This window comes from Sarcophilus harrisii, chromosome 4, assembly GCF_902635505.1.
Source record: "Sarcophilus harrisii chromosome 4, mSarHar1.11, whole genome shotgun sequence".
NCBI classification, from domain to species: Eukaryota; Metazoa; Chordata; class Mammalia; order Dasyuromorphia; family Dasyuridae; genus Sarcophilus; species Sarcophilus harrisii.
Genome location: NC_045429.1, coordinates 437,163,105 through 437,183,634, shown reverse-complemented (window position 1 = coordinate 437,183,634; position 20,530 = coordinate 437,163,105). Strand labels below are relative to the sequence as shown.

The following is a 20,530-nucleotide window of genomic DNA, read 5'->3' as shown; positions in this document are numbered from 1 at the left end:
TTCTAGCATACAAATGGAAGTTTAGTGAAGTGTCTTTGAATATGTGTGGTTATGCTTTTGAAGACAAAGTAGAGTTGTGAACAGCAGGTTGGTCTTGAGAATCAGGGAATACCAGGCCAGATGGGAGACAATTTGAATTTTGACTCAGTCACCTAAAAATTGTATAACACGTGGCAATTTGTTGAGTCTGTCTAGGCCTTATCTGTAGAGGGGGTTTATAAAATGCTTGTGGGACTTACCTTCAATCATTACGCAAAAAAAAAAGTCATAACCTTGTTGGCATTTTGGGATCTTTTAAGAAAAGCTCATCACTCGTTATGTAATGGTCATTTCCAAATTTTTTCAATGGTTTATATTCCAGGACTCTAAAATTGAAAACTCACAGTACAACCATTTAGAATTATAGTTTATTATTAAATTACATAACAAAGCTTTTTCTATACAGACAGAAAATGCACATTAGATGAGAATAAAAATTAATTTCAAATACAATACAATAGGTTCCAATAAGCCATTTAAAGAGAAAAAAATAGAAAGTGCAACTGGAAAAGAATAGACAAGAGTCAAATTTGTATTGGCATTTTTTATGAGGAAACACCTTTCATCCTGGTGATGTATGATTGATAACTGATTTTCTCTCTCTCCCCTTTTAAGAGCTGAAAGAATGGAAGCAAATGCAAAGGCCTCAATCCCTGGGTGAGACAGATCTAGGGTACAAAGAAAGTCACCAAAGACCCCAAAATATGGCTCAGCTTTGTCTTGATTTCTTATTCCATAAACAGTTTTGTCACATGTTGGTCCTTTCCTTTAATTTCACCTTGCAGAAAGATTCAAGTTTGGTGGTCCATTCAACAGAATCAGCTTCAAAGTTGTGCATCTTTCTAATATTAGTTCAAAGAAGCACAATGACTTCTGCCTCAGAGGATGGAACACAATTTCTCAGAGAAATTACCCATTTATCACTTAGACCTGCCATAGAAGTGAATGTTATTCTGGTCTAGCTACAGTAAACCAAGTGTCAAAGTCCTTAGGGAAAGTTTAAGGGAGAATTCTTGGTGACCATCAATTATTTGGTGGACTATAATTACATGTTAATTATATAACTTGAGGTATAACAAATAAGTAAGCCCAGTCTGAACTGGATGTTCTATTCCTTTTCATTGCCAATGTCATTAAAAAAAAATCTAGCTAAAAAGAACTAGAGAAGTTAATGGTCGGCATGTATGATTGAGGGTCCTTCAATTTTTATTATGTTGCAGAATTTGATAATATAAGATTAAACTTCTTCCTTGTCATATTTGATTCATACTACCATTAGTACAATTTTTTAATGAGATGCATTTAGTAGTATCCAATACCAAAGAGAAAATGGTGACTATATCTGATCCCACATAAAGAAAGTGAGTGACCTCAAAGGGCTATCCCTGCCATCCTCTGTTTTTCCTCAGAATTTCTCCTCTGTAAATACAGCTATAAATGGCATGGATCAACTTTCCTTACTGGAAAGGCTTTTCTTATGCCTGAGCCTACTAGTGAACAGGAAGAAAGGAGGGCTGAACTGGGGGTGGGGGAAGAAAGGCCCTTTGTGACAATGTGAACACATGATGGTCAAGTAGTATATTAGAGAGCACTGACATTCAAACCTTACTCTTTCTGTCTGTGTGACCCCGGGCAACCACTGTGCATTTCTCTCTCTCTAAAATAAGTCAAACTAAATTACCTCAAGGTCTCTTTCCGCTCTAAATCTCCAAACTCTTATCATAGGAACAGTAAAGTAATGTGCAGGGAGCATTTCACCTCATTCATCTATGAATGAAAAAGTACCAGTCCAAAAGACCAAAAGCACCTAGAGCTGATGGCTTAAATGAGGAAAAAAACCCAGTAGTTTTTAATTAAACATTTTACTAGATAGCAATAAACCAAAATAAGGGGGGGAAGGGGGAGAGATCTTTTGGAATTTCCTGCTCCCTGCACCATTTTTGTTGCTATGCTTTCTCATCTTGACAGGAAATTAGACAATTCTGGTTGTTAAGAAGACAGAAAACAGAACCTTCACAATTCATGGCACTCACTGTTTCTTGCCCAAAACATAATGCAGCAGCATTTTTCCCTCCCTAAGGGACAAGATCTTTTTGGGCAGAGAAGTAGGCTTTAAGAATTGGCCCTTTTCTTCTCAACAAAAATAGACCACTGGGCAAAAGGCATGAATTTCAAGACAAGGACACAGGCTGCAGGCTTTAGTGTCAAAGTCAGATCTCAGAAAGATGATTTGCTACATGGGATTAAACACAGCTCTTCTTCCTTTCTTGCTCTAAGAAGGGATGGCAGAAAGCACTTTGCATTAGGCTGAGGGACCTAGGCCCTAGAGCCATTTCTGCCATTAACTAGTTGGATGATTTCTGGCAAATAACTTAGCTTCTCTGGCTTAGATGAGTGCCAGAGTTCCTTTCAAATACCACATTCTATGATACTATCAGGGTTGGTGATGTAGTTTTGTGTTTTGGGGGGGAAGTGGAGGGTGGAGTAGGAGGTCCTTTTGGAAAATGTAGAAATACATTAAACAATGACACTAGAGAAAGTCTGATGGTAATGAGTATGTCCCGGTCACTGGTATCCAGTTTTAGTGAGACAGACAAAGATAATAATGGATCATATAAACTTAGAAGTGGTGGGTTGGGGGAGGAGAGGAATTCATTAGCAAAAACCACTAAAGAAACAAAGGTTACCTGACAGAAATTCTATTCCTTCCCATTATGCATAACCGTGGCTTAAAGGTTAATCAGTCAACAAAACTGATTATTTATTTAGTTGTAGTAAGCAAGATTATTTTTCTATAATAGTTTGATTCTCATACAATTAGATTTAATGAATGCACCAAATAATCAGACCAGTAAAAAGACTGGCTCTATAATTAAATAAATAACTTTATTTTATGATACTGCAGATTTTATAAATGCCAACTGTAGAGTAACCAAAAGTTCTATAAACTCTAGCTGGGACACAACCACCAATTGAGGCCCTTTGAAAAAAATCAAAGATAATAAATGTCAGGGCAGCTCTGACCTCCCAACAGAGAGAATTTAATTAATGAATTTATTTCCCTGATCCGTCAAGCTACATGTAGGGAAAACTAATTTTCTTTCAAATCAAGGGCATCTCCAATCAATGAAGTGATCAACCCATTCGTAGAAAAATAAACCCCATAATTTAAAAGTATTATCACACCCCTTTCAATCCAGAAGGCAATAGAATTTTGACATCATAAAGAAAAATCTCTGCAGTCTCTGTATTATATCACATCAGTGTGTCCTTCTAGACATAAGTCTCAACCAAGGTCACATGAACAATATTAATCTACAACCCAGAAGCTGGTTCTGTCACCACTTCCAAAGCTCTTTTAGTCCTTCTGGTGGAGCCCAGAGCATGAATCAGTAACTCCAATGGTTTAAAGCAGCCTTTCTTTCCAGGAAAGGTACAGAGATGTTGGCAAATCTCCACACTGCATATGATCACTAACATTACCAAGATGGGGAATTAATTGCCAGGAGGACTAATCAAATGATTGTACCCCAAAAGAATTCTAGTGAAGAGTTTAAAAATTTGTCAGTGATGGACAGAAGGAAGGAGTGGACAAAAGAAGATTCTTCAATGTGTATGTGTTGAATAGCAAAATAACATTCTGAAGGTTCACAAATCTTTAACAGATGAGATCTACACATAGCCCAAGAAAGAAGTTGGGCAAGATAATGCAGCAGAGGATGGCGTGGGGGCTCTCAGATTGCTTTTGTTCACACATGACAGTTAGCTAAGGTGGAGCTTGCCTGACAGGCCTGAGTGGGCAATATAGCCTGTCCCCTTCCTCAGGGACATATACAATACATGTATGTTAAGTCTGAGTGGAGGGCTTGGGGAACTTTTGAAAACTGCCTGAAGCTAAGTTTCTTATTTCATAGTACAGTTCAGATTTCATTCTACTTTCAAAGCAGAAAACATTAATTCAATAAAAAAAAGTCAAAAGAATGAACAACTTTTTAAAAAACCATTGTGCCTTTTTTTCAAAAAATTTTAGGGGCCCTCTAGTCCACCAAAGAATATAGATCATGAATGCTTCCACCACTGTAGTTTGCTCATGGTTAGATCAAAATATTCTACTACATTTCAATTAGGATGACAGTCTCAGTCTTCCTCATGCCAAAATGAGGCTGTCTCCCGAAGTCCCCTCAAGTAGACATAGGTTCTATAAAATAGTTGGGTTAATTTCTGTGCAAACTGAGTTATCTTTGAATATTAAAAAAAAAAAAAAGTCTGAAGACACAGAGTAGAAATCTACAGCACAGATGACACAGAATGACCTGTGACTGTTTACCACAAATTTAAAAAAAAGAGGAAAAAAGAAAGCTGCATTCATTCACAAACCACCCTGATGGCTTAAAGCTGCAATTCACTGGTCACAGGTCAAGAAAGTCTGAAATTCGGATTTCAGGGAAGACTGGCCTACTGAAGATACTTCAGACATACTTTATTTTAGTCAACAATCGCCAGTTTCCGTTATGAAACACACCTTTTTTTTTTCCTTAATATGTTTACTTACCTCATAGAAAGACACAAAGAACTTTTCTTGGTTTGATTTGGTTTTGAAACAAAAAAGGGGAGATAAATTTTGATAAAAAGAGGACACCAACATTGCAGCTTCAGCCCCAACCTGGACCAGTACCCATAGCCTTTCACAGGTCCTAAATGACATGATGATCGTCAACATCTCTCCAGGTCTGTCCATCTTTCCTTCCCACTGTTTTGTAACTGGAATCAATTCAAGGAAGTGGTGGTTGTCAAGAGTCTCTAGAGAATGTCCATTAGTGAAAAGCATACAGCAGCAAGAGGATAGTACAAACCCCAACGACACCACCCAGGATGAGGGAGTCTCGACGTTTGCGCAGGTTGATCCGCTGTATTAAGCTGTTCACGGCAGGAAAACGATCTATGGGAAGACTTCTGTTAAGGTCACATGCACAAGGGAAGCCTCTTTAGGAAAAGCCAAAGTCACGCTGATTAGTGCAGAAGATCAGCAGAGGGTCAGAAACAGGTAAGTCAGAGAAAGTGTTAAGAGCAAAGAGTGCTCCACTTTGTGCAAACATGTCCTGGGCAACACTTCCACTCTTCCCTCTGATTGGTGGAACTGGGAAAAAGCTATTCCAGGGCTTCTCTCAGACTGCTGGCCACCAAATGGCCCAACCTAGCAGAGCAGGAGAGCAGGCAATGCCTCTTTCTAATAGTTCTCCACTCTTTCTCTATTTTTCTTCCTAGATTAAAAAACTATGTGAAAGCAGAAGGAGAGGGTCTTATTTATCCATGCATCTCCCCAAATGGTAACTGAGTGGTTTACACATTGCCAGGCATAAAGAAAGCACTTAATAAATGTAATATTTTTGTATAGACAGACTTCAGAATATTGTTTTGCTTTTGCAAATAAAAGGAATAGCATATCTCAGAATTTTAAACAATAAATTAAACGTGATATTAAATTTAAATGAGCTTGAATTAAGAGATGATGGGATTCACAGTTCTAGAAAATGGTGTGCTTTTTTTCTTGATGAGGTGCTAAAGAGTCCCTTAGTGGTCAGCAAGAGTTGGATCTTTTCGGAGAGCCTAACCCTTAAAGTTACTCAGGAGAGTAATTTAAGACATTGGGGGGAAAAAAGTTTATTAATCTGCACTCATTACTTTACTCTAAGGCTAGAAAAATGAAAAATAAAAAAGTTAAAAGTCACAACCAATCAGCAATGGGATTGAATGCCAGGACCACTCACCAAGGTGGACTTACAAAACAGGCAGAAGACTGTTTCCTTGCTAGCCACAAACAAGCTTAGTGCAGAGCTGTCTTCCTCTTAATTCTCTGCCAGTGATTTGTTTTGTAAGAGACAAAGAAGCAAGCAGAATGTAATTCAGATAAGCATGTCAGACATCAACATTTTTCTATTCTGACGCTTTAAAAATGCAAAATAAATGTAAGCTAATGGATGATTTTCAAATTTATGCTGCTTTCTTTTCCCAAAGCTCACAATGCTCAATCACTTGTGCAATTCATCCCTCTTGGAGATGAGAGAGATTAGCATAATCTTTTACAAAGCAGGAGTGCACTTAATATTTATATCATGACTGCTGAATGTCTTCAATGCTACTGATGAGTGTGGCCATGTCAGGAAGAATAAACAAACACAGATGTCAAACTTTCCCAAAGGATACTGGCCAACGTGTTCATCCTGCTCTGTATAGACTTCAACATTCCTCTCTGAGAAGTCATATTTTCTTTCGTTGCCATTGCAATGCTGAAAAGGGTGTGGGAGAGAGAAGAAAATTAAATCACTATTAAGGATATTCAATTCCATTAGCTGTAAAAGGAACACAAACTGATTATCACAGCGTGTACTGCCTTATAAAGAAGCAAAAACTGACTTCCCAAACTTATTTTCCTACTGTTCTTTGCTCAACTAATCCTTAATGATCATTCTGTTCTCACCCATCTCCTTTCACATCTTGCTATGTAAAAAGAAATGTCTAACATGAAAAAGGAAGAGTCATGACAACAGATAAATCAAACACTAACTGTACAGCCTCAAAATATTTGGGGAGAGTCTGTATGATGTAGGAGCAGGAGAGTTGGGATACTTCAGACACTTAAAAGTTGTATAAGTGTGTAGAAGTCACTGATCAACCAAGGCTTCAGTTTGCTCATTTATAAAAGGAGAAGGTTAGATTTCATGGCCCACAAAGTTTGTTCCTGCTATAGATTGATCCTCTCAATGTCCCAGGCAACTCTCTAAGGCTCTAGGTTGCAAAGCAGATGTCCAGCTGCATTGGTGGAAGGCATTTTCTCAGAGGGAATTATCTATACTGATAAAACTCACCGCTCTAGTCCAAAAAGAGGGGTTAAAATGCAGGAAAGATAAGTTATGTGTCCTGTAGATAAAGCCTAAAAATGAATTTATTATTCATGATATCTTACACTTTACCTATGAACTATACTCTAAATTTTAAAGTGGATTGTTTGGAAATATGGATCATATTTAAGTTAATAAATAATGATTAGTTCACAAATGTCTATTTGCTTCATACTGATTGCCTTGCAATCAGGGACAGAATAAAGGTGTTTGGATTTGGCAGCTCCCAACCGGGATCTAGAAGAGACAATGAGGGGATGCGGGGATAAGAGCCATGCAGGGCAATGGGTTGGCAAATAGCCATTCCCTTGAACATCTTATTTTTTAGTCTAACATTCTAATTTCACGAATTGCCTAGATAAAATAGAGACATTGAAGGTGGGAATCTTTGTCTTAATCAGCAGCCCAATGCATTTTATTCTCCTTCAATAACTTGAGGAACTTCACCTGTGCACCAATGTGTTGGGAGAAAGCTGTATCCACTAAGTGAGAGTACGGTTGCCTTCTTCCTAGGAGGCAGATGAGAGTGGGGAGCTGACAAGTTTTCACAAAAAGGTTGTAGAAAAACATTAAGAACTTGCTCCACAAAACATCTCAGCATACATACCCTGCTCCCTCTTTGGGCAACTATAATAATGTGGTGTGCTTGCATCACATGAGGATGCTATTGGCTCAGTAGTTATATCCTGTTTTATGGATTTCACTTCCCTGTTTTCTTTCTTTTCTGTTCATGTCATTTTCTTCTTAAGTTCCTACAGAATAGGAACCAAGTTCCATTTGTATGTTCTCAGCACATAGTGTAATGACTTTCATAAAGTATACACCTAACAAATTTACCGATTTTAAATGTTTATGGGCTCAAATATGAAAGATAAACATGCAAGGTGTCTTAGAGACCCATTCGAGCAGAGACCTAATGCCTAGGACAGGCAAACTGAAAGTGAGCAGGTTGTAATGGCACCTGACATAAAGAAGATTGTCCAACTTTTTGGAGATGGGTGTGCCCAACTTCAGATGTATGATTTCATGAAAACAAGATGGATCTGGGGGCAATTAGTTCTACAGGAACAATACTGTAAATGCTATAATGGGGATAAATGGCTGAATGGCATTATAGTAATATTTCACAAATTTTCTGTGGGAGTTTGTTATAACTTATTAGTGATTATCTGAGAAATCAGCCAGTGTGATTGTGTGGAAATGAGACTGACAAAGACCAGAGAAGTGATCACTGTCTGCGAATGGAGTGCTCCAAAGAAAAATTCTGAGGAGAGTATGAAATGACAATCCATACAAAACAAAGTGAACTGCTCAAGAAAAACAACACACAGCCTTTCAAGTCCTTTGAAAGGTGGTTTTGTGGTTCGGTTTGTGCATAAATTTGCTTAAGGCAAGTAGCAATCTCAGTACAAACAAAAGCTTACTGGTATGACAAAGTATAGCATGGTAAACTGAATTCTGAATTTATAGAACTGGATTGAAATCTTCCCTCTGACATTTCCTATAGTCTATGATTCAGGGCAAGCCACCTAATGCTTCTCAGTATCAGTTTTTTCAGCTGCAAAATGGTGATAATAATTCCTGTAATACCTGCCTTATAGGGATACACACACACACACACACACACACACACACACAAATACTTTTCAAACTTTAAAGTACAACATAAATATATATTACTAAAACAATCTCTCATTATAAGATAACCAGAAAATAACAAATTCACTGAAAATTATTATCTATTACAAAGCAACATGTGGAAATAACTTTTACTTCATATCAAACTTATTAAAATGTCCTTTTTAAAAAAAAAATCAGTTTTTTTTTTTAAATGGGGGAAGAAGGGAAGCTAACCATATCACTGCAAAAAAAAAAAAAAAAAAAAAAAAGAAAAGGAAAGGGACTTACTGTGCCATCTTGTAAATGCCCAGCAGAGAACAAAAGAAAGGTTCAGAAGGAAACAGAAAAGCAGGACAGCCATGATAGTAACATGCTGCATTTATTATATACTCTAAAAAAGCAAACTATGTGGTAAGGCTATGTGATATCACATATGTCCTCTCTTTCAATATAAAGATGTCTATGGGGGCTTGTTAAATTCGAATAAAAACTTCCAAACCCTGGCAAATATTAACATGATCTAAGAGCTCTGGGCTTGGAGTCCGAAAAACTTGGAGAGAAATCTGGACTTTAGCAGTCACCAGGCCAAATCAGTGAATACAGTAATACAACTTCTCCTATGGAAACACAAGCACAATGATCTTAAATAACCAACAAACAACAGATGAGAAAGCAGGTGTATGGAGTACTGTTCCCTGGTCACAAAATGGCCAGCATGCTCGGGTCTTCCACATTCCCCACATGATTTTGGCAATGGCTCCTTCAGCCAATGCAGGCTTGGGGCAGCCATGGGTTCAGCCTCATTTAGGAATTCTGGGAAAACTCTTTCCTTCCCTGCCCAAGATGAGGATAGGGAACCAGGACTAACTGCAGAATTTCCACACAAGGTCCTACACCTAGTGAGCTGAGCGTTTAGGGATGCCTTTCTTTTCCCTCTTTCTCTCAGCCCATTACCACTAGGAACTGTGGTTCTGTCGCGGCTGCCTGGAAGCCTAACCAGGACCAAGTCTGAAGCAGGAACACATGGCTGCAAAGAGCAGGGCAGGGCTGGGCCTCTGGCTTCCCATTGTATTGAATAATGACTTTGCACAGAATGGAGGAACCCCTCATTGCCAATGGTGCAGATCCAGCTGCAGCCTGAGAACCACAGGACACAGGAGATCTAGAATTGGAAGGAAGTTCAGAAGCCATCTGGACTAATCACCTTATTTTACAGTTGAGGAAACTGAGGTCCAAGAAGGTGAAGTGCTTTGCCCAACATCACTGAGACAGGGAGCCCATAGTGTGGCATTTAGACTGAGATCCAGAGCTCTTTTAAGAAATGATCCTTGTGATCCTGAGGAGTGGAATGGCAGCCAAGCATGCTGACAATCCATGGAGGGCCAAGGAAGGAATGAAGGGAGACTGGGGAGTTTATGTATTTCCCTCTCAGCCAGGACTATGAAGTTTTACTAAGCAGCAAGAAGCAGAAAGTCCTGGGCTCTGTAGTTTTTTCCCTGTTTCCCTGAAGCCCATTCTGCTGGAGAACAGGGGGCTTTCCCCAGTCTACTCCACAGGGATGGAGGAATGCGTGACACCCCAAATTAGAACTCCAAATCCATTCTCCTTTAGAAACACTTTTACACGTGGTGGTGAAGTTGGAACAGCCTTAGTACAGGACTGTAATTCAGCTATAGTATCAAACACACAGGCTTATTTATGAACTTCTAGAACACAATCTGTTCAGAAGTTGGGGACTACCAGTCTGTACTGAGTACCACAAGCAAAGATGCTAGACATCTTTAGTTTAGAAGATGCAACTGTTTTCCCTTCTATTCTGAAGCTTCCATATGATTTAGAGGTTACTATGGGTTCACAAAGGCCAGGTCAAGACAATTCAAACTCTTCTCTACCCTACAACAAGCTGGAAAGATTTCAGATCCAGTGATTAGCTAAGTCTGGGGAAACTTACCACTAGAGAGCTAGCCACCAAATAATGAATTCTTTTGGGCCACAGAAATATTTTTCTGTTTCCATCAAGGCACAAATGTGTACTGGAGTGCCCACAATGCCGAAATCACACATACTGAGCTGTGTATAAAGCACTGGACTAATTTCAAAGCCTAGATCTCCTGTCTTTGGGATAAAAACATGAGTCATGGCAACTGCATGATCTTATCTGATTCCCAAAGGGCCCCTAATTAAGTCAATATGACTTAAAAGAGAGAGGGATGGAATGATTTCTCTTTTAGAGAATAGAACTTCTATAGAATTGCTTCAGTATCCTCTTTTAAAGGCTACCTCCCCAGAGAACTGAGTTTACTTCTTTTTGTAGCCACCTTCAAAACAGTTCATTGTCAATATTCTCTTTACTCTAAATCTTTGGCAAATTCAGCCTACTAGCTAAGAAGAGTTTTTACATTTTAAAATCAGGTTTTATTATTTTTGGCTTGCAGGCTGTATGAATTTGGTCCTTGGGCTACAGATAATAATTCCAATAATAACCTGGGATAATGCCTATCCTGCCTCCTACCATGTCATGCTTTAGGCAGGCACTTTTATGCAATGTTTGGTTAACGAGGAGCAGCAATATACTAAGATCACTGCACATACTACAATTACTTTCAATGGCACCACATAACAGAGTTTGTAAATTTGAATACCCTTGTTCTCAAAAATTTAAATACAATGTTGTATTCTCTATAAATAGAGCAGTGAGGTAATACAGTGCTTGGTAGGGCAGTGGAAAAAGTGTCAGTCTAGAGTCAAGGATGACTCCTCTTCCCAAGTTCGAATCTGGCCTCTGACAATTACCAATTGTATGATTCTGGGCAAATCATTTAACCTAGTTTATTTTAGTCTCTTCATCTGCAAAATGAGCTGGAGAAGGAAATAGTACACTATTTCAGTATCTTTGTCAATCCCAGATGATATCATGAAGAGTTGGATAGAACTGAAAAATGACTAAACACCAAAAAACTCTCAATAAAAACCCTGGTAGAGGAGCTATTTTCTTTACTACTAGAGAATGAAACAAAGAAAAAAAAGACATGAATTAAAAACATATAGCTTCCTTTGAGAGTTAAGTCCAATAGAATGCACACATGTCCAATTAGGTAAGTCTATGCCACAATTTGATACAATTAAAAAGGTGCTTTAAAATTGAATATTTCTTATAATGCTTTACAAGTTGGTAATATGATCTATTGTAAAACAATACCTGGCTGACAAATTTAACGTCAAAGCTGAAATCAAATTTCCTTTTAAAAGCTCCTATCTATAAAATAGAGATATTACCATCCACACACCTTCATTCTCTCCAATAGTATGGTAAATGTTGGTATTTTCCAAGGATATAGTGTAAAAAAAAAAAATATTCCCGGAAAGCACTTTGCATTCCTCAGAGAATAGAACCTCATCCTACATCATATTGTCCTGTTGAATGCATGACTTCCAGTAGTTCATAAATTATATTCCAATGTCTTTTTCTGTTGGAATCTTTACAAAGTGTTAAGACATTGGAGTTGATAGAGACAATAATTATCTAATTTGGCATGATTCAATATGATTGATTTGATCTTAGAAAGAGATATTTTGGGCCAGAACTTGAAACAAGGTACTAAGTACAACTGATGGAAACAATGTTTGTGTTCACACTTTTAGTGAGCTCATAAGTATCTAAGTACTCAATGGAGTTCACATGTTTGGTATATGAATTCACACCTCCCTTAGGGCCAGAGAACACTCTGGGAGATAACCCAGAATCCCTCTCTCTCCAGAAGGCAGAGTTAACCTTTGGGAGATCATATATATACAGGAAGCTCTTAGAGCTGGAGTTTTTCTTGGGAGCCTTCCCAGGAGTCGGAGAGGAGCACTCTGGAAGAAAGCCTACAAGCCCTATCTTCAAGGCAAGAAAGATTCATCAAGATCTACCTTGGTGCTGGCTAGAGTCGGAAGGACAAACCTTTAGATTTGGAGACATTCGGGCGGAGCTCTTGGAACCAAGCAGAGAGATAGGCCTGAGCTAACCGGGCTATATTGAAGGACACAATAAAAGATCTGAACTCTTTTATCACCTGGCTGTATTTTGGAAAAAGATCACAACATTTTTCCTTCTCATTCCATCATCTGGAGTCAAGCTGAGTCAAATCTACACAGCTATTGTTATTTCAAGGGTCAGGGACACAGACACAAAATAAGAAATCCAAATAGTTCACAATCCTTTTAAAAACAATAAATCATTTGTGTATTTCCAGAATTTCTACTTTTTACTTGCTATGCTATCATGTTTTTACTTGACAATCAGGGCTAACTAATGATAGGTATCATTACTGCCTTTTCTTGGGAAGATTCAGTTAAGAGTTGGTAATCAAGTCCATTATTGAGTGACAGTAGCTCTTTCTAATCCACTGATACTAGAATTCAGCTTTAGATAAACATATATGTGCTTTTAAAGTAAACAGAGGTAACTATTAAAATAAAAAACATCCCTTTCCCCCCAAAAAAGCCCCTGAAATTTTACTCTATTTTAAAAGAATTGTTATGTAATAATTGGTTAAATTCTCTCTCTCTCTCTCTCTCTCTCACACACACACACACACACACACACACACACACACAAAAGCACGCACTCTTATTTCACATTGCAATTCCCTTGCTTATAGCAAAAATAGTTTTAAAGTGTGCTAAATAAGTTTGTTTTTTAATTAGAAAAAAAAATAACATCAAGGATTCCCACATTTTCACAGGCTCATAGTCTTAAAAGTTGGAAGGACCCCGAGGACCAATCATTTTACAGATGAGAAACCTGAAGCCCAAAACATAAAATAATTTGCCCAACATCCCAGAGCATGTGAGCTGAGGTCTTTTGACTCCCAATCCAGTGTTCTTCCCATTTAGGGGTCAAATCCACCAATGAACAAGTGTTTCCTAAGATGAATAGCACAAATAGGAAGAAAGCATCATCATAAAACCCCAGAGTATTCAGGAAAATGTTTAACAGCATCAAATTCAAACAACAGAAATCAAATAAGACATGGACAAAGACTAGTAACAGGCAAGTGAGTGATGAAGTCGAAAATCAGCTGTAAAGGGCTGAGGAATGAGTGAAGCAGAGGCAACAGATGTGAACAGCTTTTTTGAGTTAGCTGGAAAAGGGAGGATATGAAGAATAACAGTCAGCAGAGAAGTTGCTTCAGGTTTTCTAATTATGAGGGAGGACTCATGCATGTTTTGGGGAAACAGTGAAGGAATCAGTACTCAGGAAGAAGTTAAACACTGAAGGGATAACTAAGGGGCAATCTGCTGGAGAAGATGGGAAAGGGTAGAACAGCACAGACACTCAGAGGGGTTGATGCCACTGGCAAGAAGTGTATTTCATTAGAGCCAAGGTAAAGGAGAACAAAATGGAGAACAACGTTAAAGGAATTTGAGATAGGAAACCAATTAATGAGGGAAGGGAGGGCCCTGTTTAAGTTGGATGTCAATTTGTGCTGTATTTAAGTATGATCGTGTGACTTCTTTTAGCTCCATTTGGCAACATGAAGAGAAGCAAAGAAAGCAGAAGGTGGGATGAGCAATATAAGACAAAAGCAGACTGGCACTTTTAAAAATTTTATTTTAATTTAAAATCTTTTTTTAAAACTGACATCATTGCTTCATTTCTGAATATACTTCTTCCTCCCCCACACAGTGAGCCATCCCTTGTTCTAAAAATTTATAAAGGAGGGAAATGTTCACAAAGTTCACATCAACTTTACTTGACAATATATACAACATTCCACATCCAGAGTTTCCCATCTCTGCCCAAAATATTCTCCAGGATAAAATCTAGTTATTATAATTATACATCAGTTTAGATTCAGTGTGCTGTCCTTTCTATTTACATTACTGTCTGTTTTCCTAGTTCTCCTCACTTCAGTTTGCATCACTTCATATAATACTAATGAATCAATAAACTTCCTCAGCCCTTCTTACACTTTAGATTAGGAACAGAAAGAAATAAAACCCAACACCCAATGGCCAGTGAAAAATTAAAAGAGAAGAGATCACCAATTACTAGAAAAGCAGAGCAGCTTGGGAAAATTGGTTGAAAGGATTATCCCTTTAATAGTCCCCATTTAAATCCCTGAATTATTATACAATCTAACCTAAAATGCTGATAATGCTGACCAGTAATCATCATAAAAGTATTACATTGTGTTCACTATATTTTGTATAAGGCAGGACAATGTACAACATATTTTAAAATATTTTAGTCAAAATGGTATAAAAAATTTTTGTAAACAAGTCACAAAAATGAACAAAGTTCAAGTTATGCAAAATACTTCATTTGATGACAGAGGATAAATGACGTTTTAACAGACATGTACTCTCTAAAACCTTAAATTTGAAAAGCTATCTCCTTTTCAAAGGAAGTAAAAATACAAGCAAGTCACAAGCACCTAAGGCTTTGATCAATGAATGACATTCTCTTCTCTCTTGAGAAGTGGAAATAAAATTATTTCAAGTTCCAAAATATCTAATTATAAAGTTTATGCACATTTCATTCTAATCTGCATATTAACAGTGTAAAAAATATCTTCCTACCTTATTGTTTCTTCAATCAGTCGATCTGAGCTGCAAATAAAAGGAAAGCTGGATTTAATTTTATTTATTAAAATATTTAAATACATAAATCCTACTACTGTTCTGTTACAAATGAATTAAAATTGTTTATTAAATTTGAAAAATAAGAATTTCTTTTCTCTAAGTAAAATCTTCAGAAAAGCATTTAGAAAAGATTCTGGAACCTAGAGTCAGTTTATGCCTACATATACGTATTGGTGCTGCTTCCCTCAGCACCAATGGCCTTCTGGTCCTGAAACATCCAATTAAAACCAGAACATTTTCTCAAACTTGAAATGTTTTCTGCCAAGAAGATCCCTTCTCCCATAGTTGAATTACTTGTGGAGAGATTTTGACTGGCCAGGCCTGGCATTTTATCCATTATGCCACCTAGCTGCCTCCAATATCATGCTGGTAGCCCAATACTTTCATTCTCACTTTTGACCTTACTTGCTTATTGTCTTTCCCTTAATTTGAGCTCCTTGAGGGAAAAGCCTATATTTTAAATTTGCTGTATTTGTAGCTCTAGAATTTAGCATAGTGACCCATAGTAAAGATTTAAGAGATGTTTGTTTCCTTTCTTCTTATCTAAAAAGCTGATGTTCTGACTATACAAATGAGGAACCTTAATTCTGAGAGAGAACTCCCATTAAGAAACCTGAATTGCCTCCAGGACACTAGAAGACATGCTTATCTGTGTACTTTTCATAATTAAATAAAGAGTTCAGTGACATTCTGGGTTAAGTAGTTTTTTGCTGGCTAATCTGAGAACTACAAACATTGCCTCCATGGGGAAAACATATTTTAAGTTTCAAACAACTTACACATAATAGCCCAGGCCCTACTAACCAAATATGCAACAATAATGCTCTTAGGTTATTTGGTGAGTTAAGTTTCCTTGTGATATTAACAAGTGAACTGTTTTTGCACTGTTATTACAAAATGATTTCTAGGTCCCCAATTCAATTATTATTTATGAAATCACTCTAGCAACTCCCACAATTGATCGCTTCTAATTGGCTACTAGGGAATATCATCTTAAGATTTTAGTGGACTAATTTACTCACATATAATTTTAGGTAAAATTGTTAAAGGTTATTCATTATTTGCAAGTAAAAATGGTGAAATGGTTCAAATTTAACCAAGCTATGCCTTTTACTACTTTAACAAATGTATTGCTTTTAAAGGAAAGTGGGTCCTATCAATTTAGTTAATAAATAAATTAATTAATAAATAGCTAATTTTTCTCCTTTAAAATCATCAGAAGAGTAGAGGTGGAACCAAGATGGCAGAGTAAAGGCAGGAACTACCCAACTCCTCCCCTAAACCACTACAAATTTCTTTAAATAATGACTCTAAACAATTTTTAGAGCACCAGAATACCCAAAAAGACAGAGTAGAACATTTTCTAGTGGAAGCCTGTAGAGGGCTAGAACTGAATCAGACAACAGAGCACTTAAGGCTACCTATTCGATGTGAGATAATGGCTCTATTAACATGTATTTGGATGTTGGCTCTCCTCACCATTGGTGCTTGCTGAATGTATTAAGATAATCATAGGCAAGGATTGGAGAGCAGAGGGAGAGAAGTCAGAGTCACTTGGCGGCAGGATGAGGAGAGAGGCTGGAGACTCCAGACTCCAGAATCCAGGATACATCTTTGGCAGCTTGCCTGCCTCCTTCACTTCTCCCCCTAAAGACCAAGGACTCTGATTTATCCTGACTCTGGCTGACCCTGAGGCCCTCCAGGGAACTAGCCTGGACTTTACAGAAGCCAACTTAGAAAGTCAGCCAAAAACCGACTTTAACACCAGGGTGGGAGTCCAGTGTGCAGTGCTGATGCAGGCCCCACCAGTAAAACTGGAACCGTCTGGAGACCCCTCAATCAGCACCAGTACGGTGACTTTCAAACCTCTTAGCAGGTACGCCAAGCCCAGTATAGACCGCTCCAGCACAGCCCCAGCCCCTCTGCTGCTTTAGCACCCTAGAGCTTACAGTTACAGTGGGGTTGGGACACTCCTCACAGCTCCAGGGCAGAAAGGATGCTTTAGGTTAGGTCCTGAGAAGCATCTCTGAAAACAGTTGCTGGGGAACTTGGGACAGTGTACTGCCCTACTTTAACAGAGTTAAATACCTAGTAATGGGCTAGGAAAATGAGTTTAAAACAAAAAAAAGTTTCTGACCACTGAAAGTTATTATGGTGACAAGAAGGATCAAAACACACACTCAAATGATAACAAAGTCAAAGCTCCTTCATCCAAGACCTCCAAGAAAAATAAAACTGGGCTCAGGCTATAGAAAAGTGCAAAAGGAACTTTGAAAATTAATAGACATAAGAGGAAAAATTAGGAAAAGAATTGAGAAAAGTGCAAAAGGAAGTACAAAGTTAATTAAAGGAGAAGAATGCCTTAAAATCATCAGAAAATATTTTGGTAGTGCATATGGATTTCTATTTCACTGTAGAATAATTTCAACATAAGATTTCTTTCATAGTTTCAATGTAATAACCAGAGGGTTACTATTGCACATAAACTATTTAAAATAAATATTTCCAGTTTTGTTTTGATAATTATAAGGAACTTGAATACTGCATAAGAAAACTTTATGACCATATAGAAAATATCCAATTAGGGAAAAGGAAACAAAAAGGTAGGTCAAAATAATAAGTATACACCAATGTGTATATAATATGGACCAACTCTACATGAGTGGTCCTCAATAATGTAATCTCTGAAATGGAGATTAAATAGGATTTCAGAATCATATATTTAGGGCTAGGAAAGACTTTAAAGATCATTTAGTCCAATTCCTTCATTTTACAGATGAGGAAAAAGAAACCCAGAGTCATAAAGCCAACAACAGCAATAGTTACAGCTGCTGCTGCTGCTGCTATTACTACTACTACTATTACCACCACCACCACCACCACTAGCATGCAAAGAAAACTTACTATGTGCTAAGTACTTTACAATTATCATCTCATTTAATCCTCAAAACAACTATGAAAGACAGGTACTATTATCATGTCCATTTTATACATGAAGAAACAGAGGTAAAAAGAGGTTATTCAGAGATACAGCTAGTCAATGTCAGGAGTGGATTTGAATTCAGATCTTCCTGATTCCAGACTGTGTTCATGCCACCTGGACTACATAATGGCCTTAAATCATATTCTTAAATGCATATTCAAGTCTTTTTCCATCCTGCCCACTGTCTCACTCTATGCAGTGGTCTCCCCTCTGCATTCCCACCTCTCACCCCCTTCCTACAAGGTAGACTGTATTCTATTTAGTTTAATTGGCCACCTGATCTGGCCCAGAGTAGACCTACTACTATATTTCCTTCTCACATTTATAGTATTTATTAGGTTCTTCATGTTTATCAGTATATTTGAAACTATAACTTCTTGCCAAACTCTAAATACATGTCATGTCTATTTTCTAAATTTTGGAAAAAATGAGGTTTGTCAAGGGATGCTTGCTTAAATTATCACTAACATTTACGTGACACTTTTAAGATTTGGAAAGTACTTTATAAACTGTGTTATATCATTTGATGCCATTAATACTTGAATATTCTTACTGTTACATCTGCATTAGTTAACCATCTTGGTTTTTTCCCTGAGGTGAAACCCAAGACAAAATTTTGTCTACCATGGGACTATCTAAGTGCACTTTTCTTCCTTGTTTTCAAAGACCACTTTATGTAGTATCTCTCAAGTACAAAACACTGTTAGGCTTATATTTCTGCTTCAATTGAGCAAATTTATCTGGCATGAGCTAAGAAAAAAAAAACCAAGCTACCAAAAGCAGATAGTTATAATTATATTTGCTGTTTTTAAGCAGAATGGTCTGAAATGATTGTTCTGAAAAGTTCGTAGCAAAGGAATCACCATTACAAAGCACTAAGGAAATAGTTTATAAGTTTGTTTCAAACCTTTAATCAAATAAGTTCAGCCTTCTGTGTGGGATAACTTTGTCTGCCCCTTTCCTCCCCGTATCTTGCATCTTTAATGAATAAAAAATCAGAAAAGATTATGAAAAAAAAGTGAAAATAGCTACTTGAATTACTTGAATGTTGTTGGAAAAAATTTGTTGGAAAAAATATTTCAAACACCTGAACTTGTTTTTGTTGAATTAAACAATGTAAATGTTTTAAGTTGGGGAAGAAACACGGAGTAAGAAAACAAGTTTGTGGACTGCTTAGGCAAGAGCACTTGATTATGCTAGATCATCCCAAGAATAATTAAGGATGAAAGTGGGAGGAAAAAAATGAAAAAAACAAACAAAAAAAACCCCCAAAAAACAGGTGTCAACTTTAAGACACTGGTCTCTTCCATCAAAGACAGCTGTTTATGTGTTTGAGCTTAAGTAAATAAACTTATAAAATGTATTCTGAGTATTTTATATGACGATTCTTTACAATGATGTAAACTGCCTTTTCAGAACAATCCTTTTAAACCAGCATCACAATTTTCCTTATACTATAGCAGGAAATATAAGAAGCACTAATGAAAACAGCTGTCTGACTTCTGTTTGTAGATGTAGCGATAAATGATAGAGATGATACAGATGATAGGTAAAATTGTGAATTCCCTGGTCTAAAAGATTCCAAATTCAAAGACATGAGGTTTGCGCTACTTGATTACTTTCAAATCCTATCTCCCACATTTTACTTATTTATTGGCAAAGTAAACTGCAGTTTGTTTAAGACCAGTTTTGTAGGAAATTTCTATAAGTTATCCATCTGAGCTTGAAAAAAAAACAGATCATACCAGAGGCACAGGACTGCATCAGATGTTTCTAGAGGAAGGAAAGCATCTAACTTTTCCCTTTTGTGCGTTTTATCTGTATGGTCTATTTATCAAAAGGGATTGCCCTCTTTGATTCTATTAATGTTATCAAAGGGGATTGCCCCCTTTAATTTCTTTTGCCTCTCACATTGTCTCTTCCCATAAGTCTCACAGTTAGAAATCCTTGATGAAGTGTTTGATGGACGTTTGTCTTTGGTCTGACTGACCATCCTTTTAAATGTAATAACTTGTTGGCCTTGATAATAAAATAATTAAATTGCACCCCACCCCCCTAAAAAAAAAAAAAAAAAAAAAAAAGGAAACAGCTGGACAGAACCACACCCAAAGAGGAGGCAAGTAATGGAGTTTAACATAATTCTGAAATTGTTATGGGATACTCTCAAAAGAGCTGAAAGAAGGCCTACTTTCCATATGTTAGGAAAAGAATAATGGATATACCTGAAAGGTGGTACAAAATAGCAGACAAGAGCAATAGATTTGAGTCCAGAAATCTGGTTCATATCTCACCTCCTACACTTAGCTCTATGACAATGGAATACAAGTACTTCTCTTGGACTCAAGTTTTCTCATCTGCA

General features: G+C 37.3%; 1 protein-coding gene across 5 annotated transcripts in view; it reads right to left on the bottom strand.

The window, feature by feature from the left end:
- Positions 1–393: 393 nt before the first annotated feature.
- Positions 394–20,530, bottom strand: part of GOSR1 (golgi SNAP receptor complex member 1) — a 71,910-nt gene continuing 51,773 nt past the window's right edge. For 3 of the 5 annotated variants that reach the window (XM_031967749.1, XM_031967748.1, XM_031967753.1), the window contains 3 exons: positions 15,126–15,155; positions 6,244–6,326; positions 394–4,978 (listed from right to left, as the gene is read on the bottom strand). In XM_031967749.1, coding sequence (XP_031823609.1) covers positions 4,854–4,978; positions 6,244–6,326; positions 15,126–15,155 — 238 coding nt within the window. In that variant the 3' untranslated portion in view covers positions 394–4,853. Of the gene's footprint in view, positions 4,990–6,243; positions 6,327–13,121; positions 14,246–15,125; positions 15,156–20,530 lie in introns of those variants that run through there. The other 2 variants (XM_031967750.1, XM_031967751.1) reach the window with 2 other exon arrangements.